Raw genomic sequence first — 15,637 nt, 5'->3', positions numbered from 1 at the left:
TTCTGTTGGAGTCTAATCATAACTCTCCATCACATGAGTGTCAAATCTCTTTGCCTCTTATTATGACAGTACAGTACAACAATAACAATATTCTCAGAGCCAAGCATCTATCAATACTATCCAAATTATTCATTACTCACAGATTGATCAATTTCAATTACTTGAACACTCAACAAATATATGAAATACACCATTTCATATGTACCCCACCAATTAATTTTAAGCATTTTGAATTCAAACGACTGCAGCGTTTTTTTTTTCCACCATATGATTTTAAATGGCTTTCTCTTTCCTCTCATTCTTATTTTTAACCTATTCTCTGCTTTGGAACTGTTTTTAAAAATAACATAATTTAAGAAAGGTGTGCTGTTTCTCCAGCTACAGGAAGACTGACATGTCAAACCTTATCTTGCAATTTTATGCTGCAACCATTCATTGAGCTTCAGTCATTCTTAGAGCTGGTGGGAAAATGCTAAATGATCTGAAAGTGACATTAAATCAAATTTACTGATTTACTGGCTTTAGCAGAGTAAGCTAAATCTTGAGTTTGAATAGTTTCTCAGTATGTTAAAATAAACATAACTTGACTTTAGTTCCTGTTTCATTTGGAAGCTTGTGTCTTGCTAAAGGTCCATGGATCTCAAACTGTGGTAGGTGTACCAGCTACTGTATATTCTACTGTATATGGTAGTGCTGAGGAATTAAGACTGGAGTGAGTAGAAAATGAAACAAATAACACAAACATGTATAATAAATGAAAGAATAATAATAAGAGTCACCTTATCGCTCACTCCATTTTAATCTAATATGGCTATACCAGTGTGTGAAGTATATGTGAGGAAGAGGATGACAATGAGATTTTTAATCATCATAAAAGTACTTAATGTTGTCATTATATTCTTGGACAATAATATATAAAATCCCTGAGACAGCAAAATTGTTTTTTTTATTGATAATTAGCATACAGTATATCAGTGAAGGGACAATCAAGCAAACCTATGACCTATGTTTTTATGCAGACCAGAGTTTGCTTCTTTGATGCGGCTCAGAGTTTGGTTGCACATCACTGCCAGTGCCTTTATTGGACTGACGCTTGCTAAAATCAACCTTGAAAAAAAATGCCCCATAAAACACATTTTATTGAGGCAACAAAAAGGCCCCTGATAAAAAAAAAAGGAAAATAAAAAGTTAATTTCCTACCCTGGTGAAATGAATATTTGTTATTTGCTTCACATTCAACTACAAGATTTTGTAAGGAATTGTGTAAGGAACACATCATCTCCACAGGAGCAGCATGTTTGGTCATGTTTGACACATTTGGTCATGAACTCACCATTATGCAAGTGTCCACGTTCTTTAAAGCACAAAATAAGATATTACTCTGCTTCTACGGCATCTGGATCTATAACTATATCTTCACCCCGTGGTCCAAGGTTATTCTCAAGGTCAAACTTCAAAACATTGCAACTGTTACACCCTCTCCTTTGATTTGATAAAAAATGTTGAGCTATGGGAAATACAATTCATGGAGAAAAAAAAGCTTTTAAAGATTTAAAGAACTACAATCAACTTATTAAGAACATAAATGCAAATACAAACTTAAAACATGCAACAGTGCCAACTCTTTCAGGGGTCAACAATTTACTTAAAAAATTAACTGATTTAATTATGGAATTGCTTCAGAAAATAACACCATTATAATCTAAATGCTATCATTTGTCAAAGTCACACAAGAGTAGTCAAAAGCACATAGGAGAAGCATGTTCAATTCTGTATAATAATAAAGATTCCAGTGGTGCAGCTCACTTGGAAACCAGACTTTAGTGCTGCTGCTAATAAAACCAACATTTTAAAATGTGTTTGTTTTATTTTGGATAGCTTGTTTTTACAGAATTTTGTGTTTTTATGTCAGGTCCTGTCTGCATTTTATCTGCATATTGTTTTTATATGTTATATATATTTGTATTGTAACAGGTAAACTACAAGATCAAATTCAGAGACTTAAATATACAGCAGGACATCACAGCCTCATTGTAAAATGTATCTCAGTAAATACTTTTGTAGTTTGTGTAGTTTCAGAATGAAACAAATTGGTTATGAGATTATAAATTGAGTCGTTACTATACTATACTATAACAGGTATTGTTGGAGTGACTGTTCCCTACCATGTAAAATAATCTGTATCCAAACTTTGATGCATGTTTATGTAAAAATATATTTGTAATTCAATTGTGGTGGGTACAACTGAGAGCAGGTCACTTAAATCTCCTTGTGCTGGAAGGCCATGTTCAGGTTGACGACCAAACAAAATGACAGTAAACTGTATATGACATGACTGACAATTTGTAATTACAGTGATGGCAAATCATTCAAATGAACTACTCAAATAAAAAGTGCTGCTAATTCTTCATTGTGTGTGTGTGTGTATGTGTGTGCTTGTGAGAGAGAGAGAGGCAGTCACAGGTATCAAGAGCAGGAGTGGCACTTCAATAACAGACAAATTAGTGTTTGTATATCTTGTTGACATAAGTGGAAAGATGCTTATATATATCAGATGTTATTACAATTCTCTTCAGCAACTGTCAGTCAAACAGAGAACAGTAGAATACAGATAAGTAGTTTCAGGATATGCAGCTGTAAAATCACTGTTTTGTTTCCTAATAAATGTTTTGATTTTAGGTTTAACGCTCACACTGTTTTAGTATTTCATCATCATTTCAGAATCAAAGTGGAATTGGTTTTCAGACAAATTGGTCAGCAGTTTTCTGCACAATCCCAAACAGCTAAGTTGCAGAAAAATAGATTTGATCAACTTTTTTGCACTGACAGCCAGAAGCGAACACAAGTCTTCCACTGGTATATGCAAGGCAAGATGCTACGGAGAAAAAAAAATAAAAAAAGTATGCATCCCAGTCATTGATGCCTTGGCATGCAAACAATGGAGGCTGTCACTCACAGTCAATAAGAAATCAGTCAACTTCACTCCCACACCTGACTGCGCCTTTATAGCTCTAAGCTAATGGTCGTTTTTATTTCTTCACTTCAGTAGGGATGAGACAGAAAATATGCATATTAGGAGAGGGAGAGAACACGTTACAAATGTGGATCCACTACATATACTTCATTAGACAAATGTCTAACCACCACATGAAGTATATGTGGTGGATCCACATACTTGAGTGGCGTAGATTTTATTTACATGAACTACATAAATTCCAAATATTGTGTGCCTATTTAAAGCTATTATGCTACAGTTATGTTTTATATATTCATTTATTTATTACACATTTTCCATACATAAGGGTATAAGTCAAATATGTCTGCACAGTTCCATGTTTTATTTCAAAGCAGGGCAAAGCACGTCTGTGTTTTTTCTCCACTTCATAAGGGTTTGGTGTTTTCCTTTGCCATAACGGTTTTCCATTTTGGTATTTATTTAAGATAAGATAAGATAAGATAGCTTTATTTATCTCACAGTGGAGAGAAAACGGCGTTACAGCAGCTCAACAATAGATAATAAACAAACAAACAATATACAAGTAATACAAGTAGGAAATTATTTACATATATATATATAAATATAAGTATAAATATAAATATACATATGTAATAAGGTGCAGTTTCTCTCGGTGGTAAAAATGTACAATGAGTGTAAACATGGCGTTATGGCGTTATGGCAGACCAAAAATGAAATGTGATAACAACAGGGACATAAACATCGTTATAATATTTATACACGGTTGTTGTAGAGTCGTACTGCAGTTGGAATGAATGACATGCGGAGGCGCTCTGTCCTGCACTTAGGGTGTATCAGTCTCTGACTGAAGGAGCTGCATAAGGCCCCAACAGTCTTGTGTAGAGGGTGTGAGGTGTTGTCCATGATGGCCGATAGTTTGGCCAGGGCCCTCCTCTCATGGATGACCTGAATGGAGTAATTCCATAATGCAACAAACTATAGTTCTTCTATAGTGTAACTCAACCCTGGTGCTTATTTCAGAAACAGAAGTTTACCCTGTGCATCTGTAAGGCGACGCTCAGGGACGTGAAGGAGCATACAACTTTATATATATGCTGCCATGTTATCTTCATTCTAAAGATCCAATAGGTTTTGTGGCTCCAGATTAATTTCCTTTGGTGTTAGAGAGGCCAAAAGTGCCTCTTTTGATAGTAGAGGTTGTAGACCCATGGGTTAGGCTGTGAAGGACACTGAAGCTAACTACCTAGGAAACATGCAAACGTATCTACATTGTTAACAACCAATCAACCTCTTCATGTTTTGGGGCCCAGGAACATGGCCGCAAGTATAGCTCGCTGCAATGTATAGTTGCATTTCTGGGAAGAGTTATAAACATTCAATACTCGCATATAAGAAATAATATGCCGCACAGATCTTGTACCAATTCAGGCATCGCATGTAATTAGGACTATGCAACTATGTGTCCTGAGATGCCTAGATTTTTTGTTTAAAAAAAGAAAATTGCAAAAAGGCTATGCATGTAAGTTTGCTGCTCCTTTGCAAACTTCCACCAACTCTATTATGACCAGGAGGCATCCGTGCATCTCTTATGCTGCTGTGCAGGGATTAAATGTTCAGCACATTTTGCCTTCATTTGTATCACTAGCTAAAGGCTAGTCATAAATAAGACTGTTCACGCTGTTGTCAGCTATTTTCATCACTGTCAGCAGCCTCCACACACACACACACACACACACTGAACTGAAAATGATACAGACAACATGAACACCTCTCCACTCACAAGAAGTGCAATTAGGAGAGTCAATCAACGGTGTACTCTCATGTCTCTACGGTGATTTCATACACTGTGCGGACTGTTTCCCTCGCTGTTATCATGATCTTAGTTCATTAGATCTGTGTTGACCTGACTAAAAGAGACACCACGATGGGGAATCAGCGGGGGCTCAGGATAAAAGGCCCTTGAAATATATAAAAAATAGCCCTTGAAATTCACATGAAAAATAAAAAAAGTAACATTCTGTGAAAAAAAATATATATATATATATTGACGGTAACGGACCATTTTATTCGCCTTTTAATAATCCGCTCTGTGGAGCTAATGGAATGTTTTAAATCGGGTTTGCCTTTGAAATCCGCCATCACTAATACACTTTTAAACTCTCTAAATGCTCCTCTGTGCTCACTGAACTGCAAGGACTCTTTAGTGTGAAGCCACACATCGGCTGGTCCTGTAAATATTTCACAATAAAAGGGAATGCTAGAATGCTTTTACTTTGAAACGAGTGCTGGGCATGTTGCGTCTGTGACACATCATGTGACTGATAAAGGCACTGACCTGCTGAGATTTGTCAGCTGAGGAAAGGTGTATAATCATCCTCTTCAGTGGAGAGCAGAGAGTGAGGGACTGAGAGAGAGCGAGTGGGAGGGGGAATAGACGTTCTAAAAAACTGCTGATTGTTGTGAGCCTATGCAACTGAAATAAAAAAGCTGGAATACAAAGTGACACTTAACAAGGAAGGGGTGAAAAGGGCGATAAAGGCGAATCCAATCAGGACGGGACATTAAAAAAACAGGACGTAATGCAAGATTACACATCAAAAGTTAAAAGAAGAATGATCGTAATCAACATAAACATTTAGAAAAAGGGCCATAATCCTGTAAATGTAAGTCAGTATTGCTTGGATAAAAACCTCTCATCAACCTGACCTGACAAGTTTTTTTTTTCATAAAAAATGAACCACCTGAGACACACCCTTAACACGGTGCTGTAGTGCATCTTTGTGTCTCTTTCTCCTGCGTTCTTCCTGCTGCCTGAGGCCTGCCTTATAGACAATGTTCTGCCTTGTCAGCTCCATCACCAGAGCCTGCTGACAGTGACCATTAATGCAGCTTTTTAAATCTGTCTGTTTCTGCTCAGTGATTTCCTTCTGTGTGTTGTAATGTCATAACATGTGGATTTAGCTATGACAATTAGGGCTAGGTGCAGAACTCAGTACTTTTACAGTACTTCTAATAGTCCTGGCCGAATTACACTCACTGGCTTCTTTAGGTACGCTGTGTCAACTACTCATCAACGCAAACATGAGTATCACTTTATTTTGATAGTTGAATGTTATGTCAAAAGATAATCAGTTGACACTTATTGTGTATCTACTGTTCTCTACTGTTTTTCACTTTGATTAGATTGTTCTGACACACATTGACGGATGCAAGTGTATACTGTTAACAGGTAGTCAACTAAGAATTGACACTACATACTTGTGATCATATGTTGACATGATGCTGTTCACTTTCAAGTGACAGACTAGTTAGAAGTAGAAAGTGAACTAATAAAATACTGACACAATCTACAAATATGTAGTTAAGTGGTGGTTAATAACACTATTTGGGTTTGAATCTAGAGCTCAACGTATAGTCTACTGGCAGTTAGTTAATTAAAGTGTCAACTGATTATCTGTTGACAAGATACTGAATACATGTTGTTTACTAATAGAGAGTCAAAGTTTTACCGAAATTTCTAATCAGCCAATCACATGACAGCAATTCAATGCATGTCAACACATAGACATGGTCAAGACGACATGCTGAAGTTCAACTTGAGCATCACAATGAAGAAGACAGGTGATAAATGAATGAATATAATGGCATGGTTGATGGTGCAAGATGGGCTGGTCTGAATATTTCACTAACTACTGATTTACCGGGATTTTTCTGTTATCTCTAGCATTTACAGGGAATGGTCCACAACAGAGAAAAACAATATTAAGTGAGGAGCAGTTCTCTGGGAGAAGATGCCCTGTTGATGCCGGAGGTCAGAGAAGAATGAACAGAAAACCAAGATACAAGGAATAATATAATATAAATATAAGGAAAACACAAACTCAAAGCAGATTGTCTAAAGATGCAGAAGACCACAACAGTCATTTTATTAGGTACCTAAAAAAGTGGAAAGTGTAAATGTACGTGAGAGGACGACTCATTTTCTCATAGACTTAAATAGCCTACACACTGACCTATTTTACAGCTAGTGGAGTCGCCACCTGCTGCCACACCATACACCACAGACAATCATGAACTTCTCCACCTGACAGCAGCTACAACTAAGATCTGAGACAGTACAAATACAAATGACCAACAATGATTTTATCCACCTGGACCCAAACCCAAGTGTTGCATGTCTCAACCTGTGTATTCTGAAGTTTGGATTAATTTATTTTGTAAAGAAGGAGAAAGTAAAGGACCAAAAAATATAATGTATTATTGGCTATTCCAAAGTTCCAAGGTTGATTCAAATTTGAACAGCACACATCCCTGGAGACATACAAGATTGATAGAGGGGTAACATTTTACGCAGTTTAAACTCAAAGTCAATTCTGTGATAAATGATTAAACAAAATGTAACATCTGATCCACAACAAATGATCAAATATAAGAATTAGATAAAACAAGAATCTTACTGTCACTGTTTCATGTTTCTGTAAATGACTATTTAATTTAATTTAGTGCACCAGACATGAAACTGTTAGAAAAATAAACTGATAGAGAAATCATTTCATTTTTCCTGCTCTTGCTGTTCTTCATCACACAGGTGTCAAGCTCAAGGTTGTATGTTGTTGTGCTAAGAGTGTTTGTCTCTCTTTTGTCCAAATACATCATCATTAGTGACCAAGTTACATGCAGCTGGAAACTGCATGTACAATACAATATATGTATATATATATATATATATATTTATATATATATATACATATATATCTCTACATATATCTTCATGTCAGCAGGAATATGTGCCTCAGAATAATTAAACAGCTACATGAAGAGATGTGAAGGGAGGGAGCCATTCATCTGTGTAGGCGCACAGATGAAGGCGTAGACTAATTTCTCTCATTTAAAATGACTTTTTCCTTCACTTTTTTCATTTTATATGACAGCTGCACCGATGATGTGTTTTGGTTTATGGGGATGTTTCATGCATCATGGTGGTGTTATTAATTATTTATCAAAAGTTTGGCGGTGCTTCAAAAGTGGAAATGCACAACAGAGCACTTTTCCTCAGCTTTTTGCCTTCAGAACAGCCGACATGTCAAGGCTCGAGGCGGATGAGTCTCAGGTGAATTGAGTGCAAGCTTGCAAGCTGCAAGTTCTCATCTTTGGATACGCGTATAAATGAACTAGTGGGAGGGGTGGGCCATTGAAACTTCACCAGCCAGTTCAGTTTAGTTCAGAGCTTTACTGTCCCTTAAGCACACATTTGTTTTGCAGTTGGAAGTACAAACACAATAAAAGCTCTTTAAAAAAAGAACCACAATAACCAATACAATAGGAAAGTATAGTCACAAACTTGACTAGAAAAATACTAGTCATTAAGCACTGTCAATATAGACCACTAAGAACAGTGCAAGCAAGAATTGTGCAAATTGATAGCATTGATTGCATTTATAAATTATTATGCAGGCTTCCTTGAACATTTTGGACAGCCTTTCCATTTGTTTGTGGAGAGAGAAATAAATTCAGTAGAAGGTTAACAATAATTCAATAATAATAATAAAAAAAAAGTCCACCAATGCATGATATACAGTCTCTACAGGGTCCTTTTTGATGTATTTAGGTCACTGGACAAGTTTTTAATCGATCACTGCCCCAAGTACTTGTAAGACTCAACCATTTCCACAGCTGTTCCCTTGATTTTTGTTATAAGAGGGGGCTGTGGGGTTTTCTTCAAATCAATGGCCATGTCCTTAGTTTTCATTATCAATCAATCATTGTAGGTGACTGTGAGTAATGAGAAATGACCAAATGTGAAAAAATATCTACAAGTATTAAAACTGTAGTGTGTAAAATGTACATATTAAAACATACATATTGATATTTATATTATGAATGTTTCTGATAGTATAGCTGTGTTTTGTTTTTGTGTCACACATGACATAAACATGTTATGCCATGATGGAGGAGAGACTGAAGCAGCTACACAGCACTAGTAAAGCGAGTTGACCAGTTGGACAATTGCTGAAAACACCAAGAAGTGGATTCTACTGCTGAAATTAAACCTGGTTATTCAGTTAGACTGCACATTTATATTTAATCAAAATCATAGTTTTGGCTTCTCACAAATATGATGAGCATTATGTGTCCTCTGCCAACAGATTGCAAAGGAAATCCAGCTCCTTCTAAACCACTGCCTGATGACATGCCAGTAAGTGCCAACAACAGCTGCTGCTGTTTCCTGCAGCACGCAGATCCAAATGTCCTGGATTAAGTCTGGACAAGTAATGTACATTAGAAGATAGGTATACAGACAACCTACTTTACCAAAGTGGCCACATAGCTAGAAGGTCACTGGTTTGTATCCCTGTGTGCATGTGGCTTTTCTCCGGTTTCCTCCCACAGACCATACCATGCAGAGCTTAGTTTAAATTGATTGTAGGTGTGAATGGGAAAGTGAATGGTTGTTGATCTCTGTGATGGACTGGGAAGCTGCCAGCCCCCTCACGACCATCATGTGGTAAAACGGTAAAGTGGATGAAGTGGTACAATTAGTGAGAATTTAGAACTTTAGAACCAAAAATGTAATGTCTTGCACACGTCACACTGTTTTGATAATTACTTAAAAATCCACAGGAAGCAATTGAAGGTATCCACTAGAGAAAGATTAAAATATCTTAATGATTTTTTGAGTCCAACCTTTCATTCATGCATTTCTCTTTCACTGGTGTTGATAAAACTTACAATTTGCTTTCTTAGGAAACATAAAGAGGTTTTGTGGATTTATAATGTCAGGGGCGTAGATCCAAAGAGGAGTAAATAATTGCATTACCTTTAAAGTTCCACTCTCATGTGTCTATGTACATATATATTTTGTGACTTAGATATGTTTTGATTTGTGTGTTTTTTCATTCAGTGATGTTATGTAATTATTATTCTAAACATTCTGTGGTTGTGAGTGTGTGTAACTGCTATCAGGTGTCAGATGAGAATGGGTCACACTTGAGGCTTTTGGCTTTTTTTTTGTTTGTTTGTTTTGTTTTAAATCCTCACTCACTACTGACTGCAACATTATATAGATAGTATATAGTAAGGGACACATGTGATTACTGGGACTGTGTTCCATTTTTTCACCATAGATGTTGTGCTCCAGGCGGAGCAGGGAACCTGTGTTATCGCCAAACTATTAGGAAGTTAGTAGTTACAGGCAAAACCTCACTTAAAAATACATAATTTACATTGACTACATAAAAGTAGAGCATTTTCAATAAGTGTTTTTAAAGCATATTACTTTCAGTAATGACTCCTTATAAGTAGTAATTAAGCTATTATTTAGGCAAGGAAAACTCAGTTAATGGCCAAGTAGTTGAAGGTGGTGAAATAGTTCTGTTTTTTAAAGTGTGCTTTTATGGGGTGTTGATGCAGCTGTAACACCAGCCTGGGCACTGAATTAAACCTTAGCTGCAATCAACATTCTCACTTCATAAATTCTATGCCTTTTTAACTCTGTGATATGTTAATATGTTTACCATATGTTCACCATGTTGTCCTGCCATTAGACAGCCACTTCTGGCTGTAAATTGAAGTTTCTAATTGCTCTCTCCCAACACAAAGGTCCATAGAGAAAATCATTGATTTTTAATCACAGAATATGGGAATTTTTAATCCATCATTGCCTCCAATTTGTCAAATGAAGCAGAAGTAGAACATGAGCTCCTGTGTCCCTGCAAACTTAAAGGCGACATAGACTGGAAGCTCCAATTAACGCTGCGTTTGTGTGTGTATCTGCCTCATGACCTCGTTTATGAAAACCTAAAGTTTAAGAACAAACAGTTCAGCCACTGCTGAAAATAGTATTGTATTGTTTTCCTGGGCTCTGCAAAGCGGATCGGCACTTCCGTATGTTGATGTTGTCATCAGTATACCTCACCACTCCTCTCACCACCGTAGTGCTTCCTGGTGCGGGCACTAGTCCGGGCACATCCGGTTGCGTACATTCAACCGCAGAAGAAGAAGAACTACTCTCGTTGTAACTGCTGAGATGCAGAGCATCCACCGTGCCAGAGGGGGAGCTGTGTATCTGAGAGCTGGCCTACCAATTACGTCACTTCCAGGTACCTGGCCAATCACAGGACAGTGGGAAAGCTCTCGTTGGCTGGCCAATCACAACACAGTCCACGTTCTGGGGGTGTGATTTTGGTCTGAAACAGCGCGGCTGACGAGAGCGTCAGTAAGGAGATATTTTGATCGGCTCGTTTGCAGCGACTAGGAGGTTTTTAACCATGAAAACAAGTTAATATATGTAAGTAGACCTCCATAACTAACATATACAGTATGTGCAATACAAGCATTCGATGTCACCTTTAAAATTAGATTTGGATTTTCTCAAGGGACAGAAGAGTGAGGAATTTAAAAACTTTAATACAAAAAAAGATACAAAATAATTTGCCTTACACCATGTTCAAACCAGGCCACAATATTTTTACTTACAAAGTCAGTGCACGGACACATCATTCTAAAATGGATGTCAAAGGACTGGTTCTACTTTTCACACACTGTGTTTTCAGATAACAGTGTATTGTGATCTTATGGAAATGCCTGCCATTCTGTTCACACTAAAATGAATACAGTACATTCTATTCCATTACAAAACTGTGTTATATGTTTACAATCCAGGTGATCACAACGTTTGAGTTGCACATGGGTGGAAACGTGTGTCATTTCCATTTTCACAGTCCATATCATTTTCATTGTAACCCTGTGCTGAAAATAAACTGGGCTTCTGGCTCCAAATGTAAGTGTGAACCTTCCTGCAAAATATGCAAATCACTTCTGATTAATTGCATTGTCACTAATCCTCACAGTTGATCCCTTCCAGAGTGAAGGGTCTAATTTGCATATCTCATTTTGCATCGACTCTTTCTTTTTGATGGAAAGCTGGTAATTACGGTTCAGGCCTGCCCCGCTGGCCTGTCAGTGAATGAATGTGACCTGCCACTCACACACTGGCCACCAAGGAATTTTAATCACCCCTGACCCTGGTCTTCATCACAATGTATTAAGCAGTTAACAACTCTGTGACAATATTTATTTAACCCAGACAGTATATTTCAGCATGAGTTTGTACCCTACGCTGTCTAGTTATGAGTTAATGCAAGAAAGCGTGAAATCAAATGATATTTGTGTAATCATACAAATCTCTCCTACTGCTGCCGCCATTTTTCTTAGATTATACCTCAGTTGCCATTGATGAACCTACATTGAGCTAATTGATTCAGTTTATACTATTTCCAGCAGGTGTCAATGTGGTGCTCATTCATGTATCGAGGTGTGGAGCGGGCTGCTCTTTTTCTTGTGCCTATTACTCAGCATTAGATATTCATTTTTGTAAATTGGGAGTGGTAGTGTACCCCCTCCTGCAGAGAGTATTTTGGGTTGTTTGTAGCTTTAGGCTACTATCTTACACCTGGTGCCATGTGTGATGTTCATGTCATTGCTGGATTCAGATAGTCAACTTTTGATCAGTTAATATCAATAGTTATCCTGATAAAATATCGGTTAAACATTAAAGTTTTTTCTCTTGATTGAAAGTAGATTAAACCAGTTTGTTTTCTGGTTTAAAAGATAAAAAAAAAAAAATAGTAGTCGTATGTTGCAGCTGAACATCTCTCACTGCACCCTTCCCTTCCAACTATAACCTTCATTTAGCATCATGATTTAGTTTGTCCATTGTGGGGTATTGTAAACATATGGTAGTCCAAAATGGTGGCCTCCGTAGAACTGACCTGGCGGCTGATGAATATAACAGACTCATTCCGGGGTAAAGAAAAGCAACAATCAGGTGATAATACGCTTTTGTTTATAAATAGCAGATACATGTTTTGCACAGTACGTACAGTGAACCTTTGATATACTGATATACAGGAAATTATATCATGGTATTGTTATTGCATCATTGCCTGGACATAAACTATTTGCAGTCATGCTTATTTCCTCTGAGACATTTGCTCTGAGGGAGGTGGCTGTTAAAACAACATCATAACACTGACATCATGTCACTGTGTGGGTTGGGTGGTGCAAGTTTTTCCTATAGGACAGTGACTACATCATGTATCTATGCACACTTCGAGTTTGATCCCAGGCTGACTACACACAACACTCTCAAGTACTGTTGGCTGCACATTCTTATGTTGGTCAAAAGAGACAATGAAGAAGACAGTTACCATGGAAAGCTGCTCGACAAAGACAGCACTCAAAGAATACAAGGACATACAAATGGAAACAATTTCCTGGTGAGAAATTGACACAACTGGAATAGAATATGAGATTGAGTATGCATGAGAACAACTTTCTTTAAAAGTATGAACAGAGGTATGGGCTTGTAAGCGCATGCACACAGCAGAACATGTTAAGTATGACCCCAGCCGTTATCCTTAGAGCTAGAACCAATTGCAGCTGACACTAGGCGAGTGTCATGGCACACACTTCACCCCCAACAGGTCACCATCATACCACAGGACAATGTGAGATTCTTTCAGTCTAGTTCCTGGAATTATCTAGAGCGGCTGCAGGTGTGCAAATATCCACTAAAGCCAGAACATCTCTTGCCAGTTCCAAACTCAAACCGAAGAAAACAGCAGGAAAGGCTATGGGTAATTCCCAGCAACCAAGTCGGTAAGCCTCCTGCGGGCTTCTCCCCTTGCCAGGATGTTTTTGGACATTCTCCGACTGTTGTTAACGTGTCTGACCCAGACAATCTCTTGCTGTGTTTACCGTATGTTAACAGCAAACTCTCAATTTCCATGTCTGAAAGCAGATACGGAAACAGCTGCCATCCACACTTACATTTAAAGTCTCCAGTTAACCTTACCCCAAACTGGAAGTATTTGGACTGTGGGGGAATACTGGAATATCAGGAGGAAACCCACATGCAGGGTTTGATGTCTGTGTGTGATGGACCTAAATTGTCTTTTGCCAAAATAATGATAAAAATAAAACACAAAAAGGTCAGATTGGGTATAATGTCACCTTCCTGTATTCAGTGTTGTCTGCAATGAGCTGGTCTTAGTTGATGTCTCTATAAATGCTTATTTTCCATCATTCCTTTGGAAATATTGTTTCATTTTCCCAGAATTGAATGCATCTAATATTTGAGAAAAATATGAATCCCTAATTAGAAATAACAACCTTCAACAGTCCTAGCCACTGCTTTGTGAAGCTGTGAAGCTGTGTACATGTGCAGTTCAAGCTAATGCAAAGAAGCTACACAAAGACAAACACAAAGATTCCAAATCATGTGTTTATGAGTGAACTAACCCCACAGTTCACTTACAGTAAATGATATAAAAATAAGTTTACCACTTTACTTGGTGATTAAGAAACTTACCTGTTTCACATCATAAGCAAAGAGGACATACTTCAGGTCAGGGGAGAGAGAATACTTGGCCACATTGAAATTGACCTAAAGAGAAGTGGATATAAAAGAAAATACATAAAGATAAATTAAAACTATGGTAATTACATATAAGATATTACAACAAAGACAGTAGGGAAAGAAATGACTCATACTTGACTACGAGAAATGAAGAAGCCTCTTGGATGAGAGCCATCTTCAACTTAAACCAAGCAAGTCCAGTCACCTCCAGCTAACTACAGAAAGTTGGCTAAATGAATCCCCTACTATTCTGATGAATTGGTTAGATTTGTTCATGAAAAATGTCTCTGTAAATCCAGCTTCTTAGATGTTAAAATATGTTATGTTTTTTGTTGTTGTTGTTGTTTTATTCATCTATAACAGGACACTGAATATCTTTGGTTTTTGAAGGCATTGTCATTTTGAGGTTCAAGAAACACTGATCAACATGTCAACATTTTGTGATATCTTATGGACCAAAAGGCAAATTATAGGTACAGTAGATTGTTGTTTTTTTTCCATTATTGATTGATAATTGTCACCATCAACCTTTCAAATGGAAGTCAATTGATGTGAAAAATAATGATGTTTTTTGTGCCATCTCACAGTTCAAAGCCTTGAAAAAGCCACTGCTAAATCTTTTCAGTGCAGGAAACAAATAGATCTATTGCAATTTCACACCAGTATGCACTGGCTCAGTTCCTAATCAGGCTCTCGTTACATTTGTAACCTTGGAGCTCTCAGCGAACCAGCCGGCATTCACACCAGTTAAGCGGGAACAAAGTTTCAGTGCCCTACATCACCAAAGGTAGGCACAATGTGAGCTTGGAAAGAAAGTGGCAACATGGTATCAAATTGTGTTGGTGTGAAAGCCCTATTAGAGATAGTTAGAAAATAAAGATGATAAAACACGTATTTATATCAGTAGAGAAATTCGGAGATCAAAAGATTGCTTCAGGTCATCTTTGGTGTATGAAACAAGAGTGTCAACAATTTAATAAAAAATGAAAATAATTTATAGTTGCAGTATAGTGCAAGACTAACATCTACTTACGAAGGTTGTGTTTGTCAGGACAATCTCTGTTTCATTGGTGAGGATGTTGAACTTGATGACATGGCCATCACTGTTTCTGTAGATGACCTCAGAGTCTGGGGAACAAAAAAAGGAAATAAAGACACACCTGTATGAAAGAAATTCTATTTTCAAGGTGAGAGGAAAAAAAGTATAGAATACAGATAAAAATCTGCAAAGCAAAGACAGG

At 37.3% G+C, this 15,637-nt stretch overlaps 1 protein-coding gene across 2 annotated transcripts in view; it reads right to left on the bottom strand.

The window, feature by feature from the left end:
* The window catches only part of LOC131444761 (inactive dipeptidyl peptidase 10-like), a 278,070-nt gene that overhangs the window by 67,172 nt on the left and 195,261 nt on the right, over positions 1–15,637 (bottom strand). For both annotated transcript variants that reach the window (XM_058615388.1, XM_058615398.1), the window contains exons 4-5: positions 15,430–15,524; positions 14,349–14,423 (exon numbers count right to left, since the gene is read on the bottom strand). In XM_058615388.1, the coding sequence (XP_058471371.1) occupies positions 14,349–14,423; positions 15,430–15,524 (170 nt within the window). The remainder of the gene's footprint in view (positions 1–14,348; positions 14,424–15,429; positions 15,525–15,637) is intronic.

This window comes from Solea solea, chromosome 2, assembly GCF_958295425.1.
Source record: "Solea solea chromosome 2, fSolSol10.1, whole genome shotgun sequence".
In the NCBI taxonomy this organism is placed as follows: domain Eukaryota; kingdom Metazoa; phylum Chordata; class Actinopteri; order Pleuronectiformes; family Soleidae; genus Solea; species Solea solea.
The sequence above is the reverse complement of the archived record's forward strand: the minus strand, read 5'-3'. Positions and strand labels throughout refer to the sequence as shown.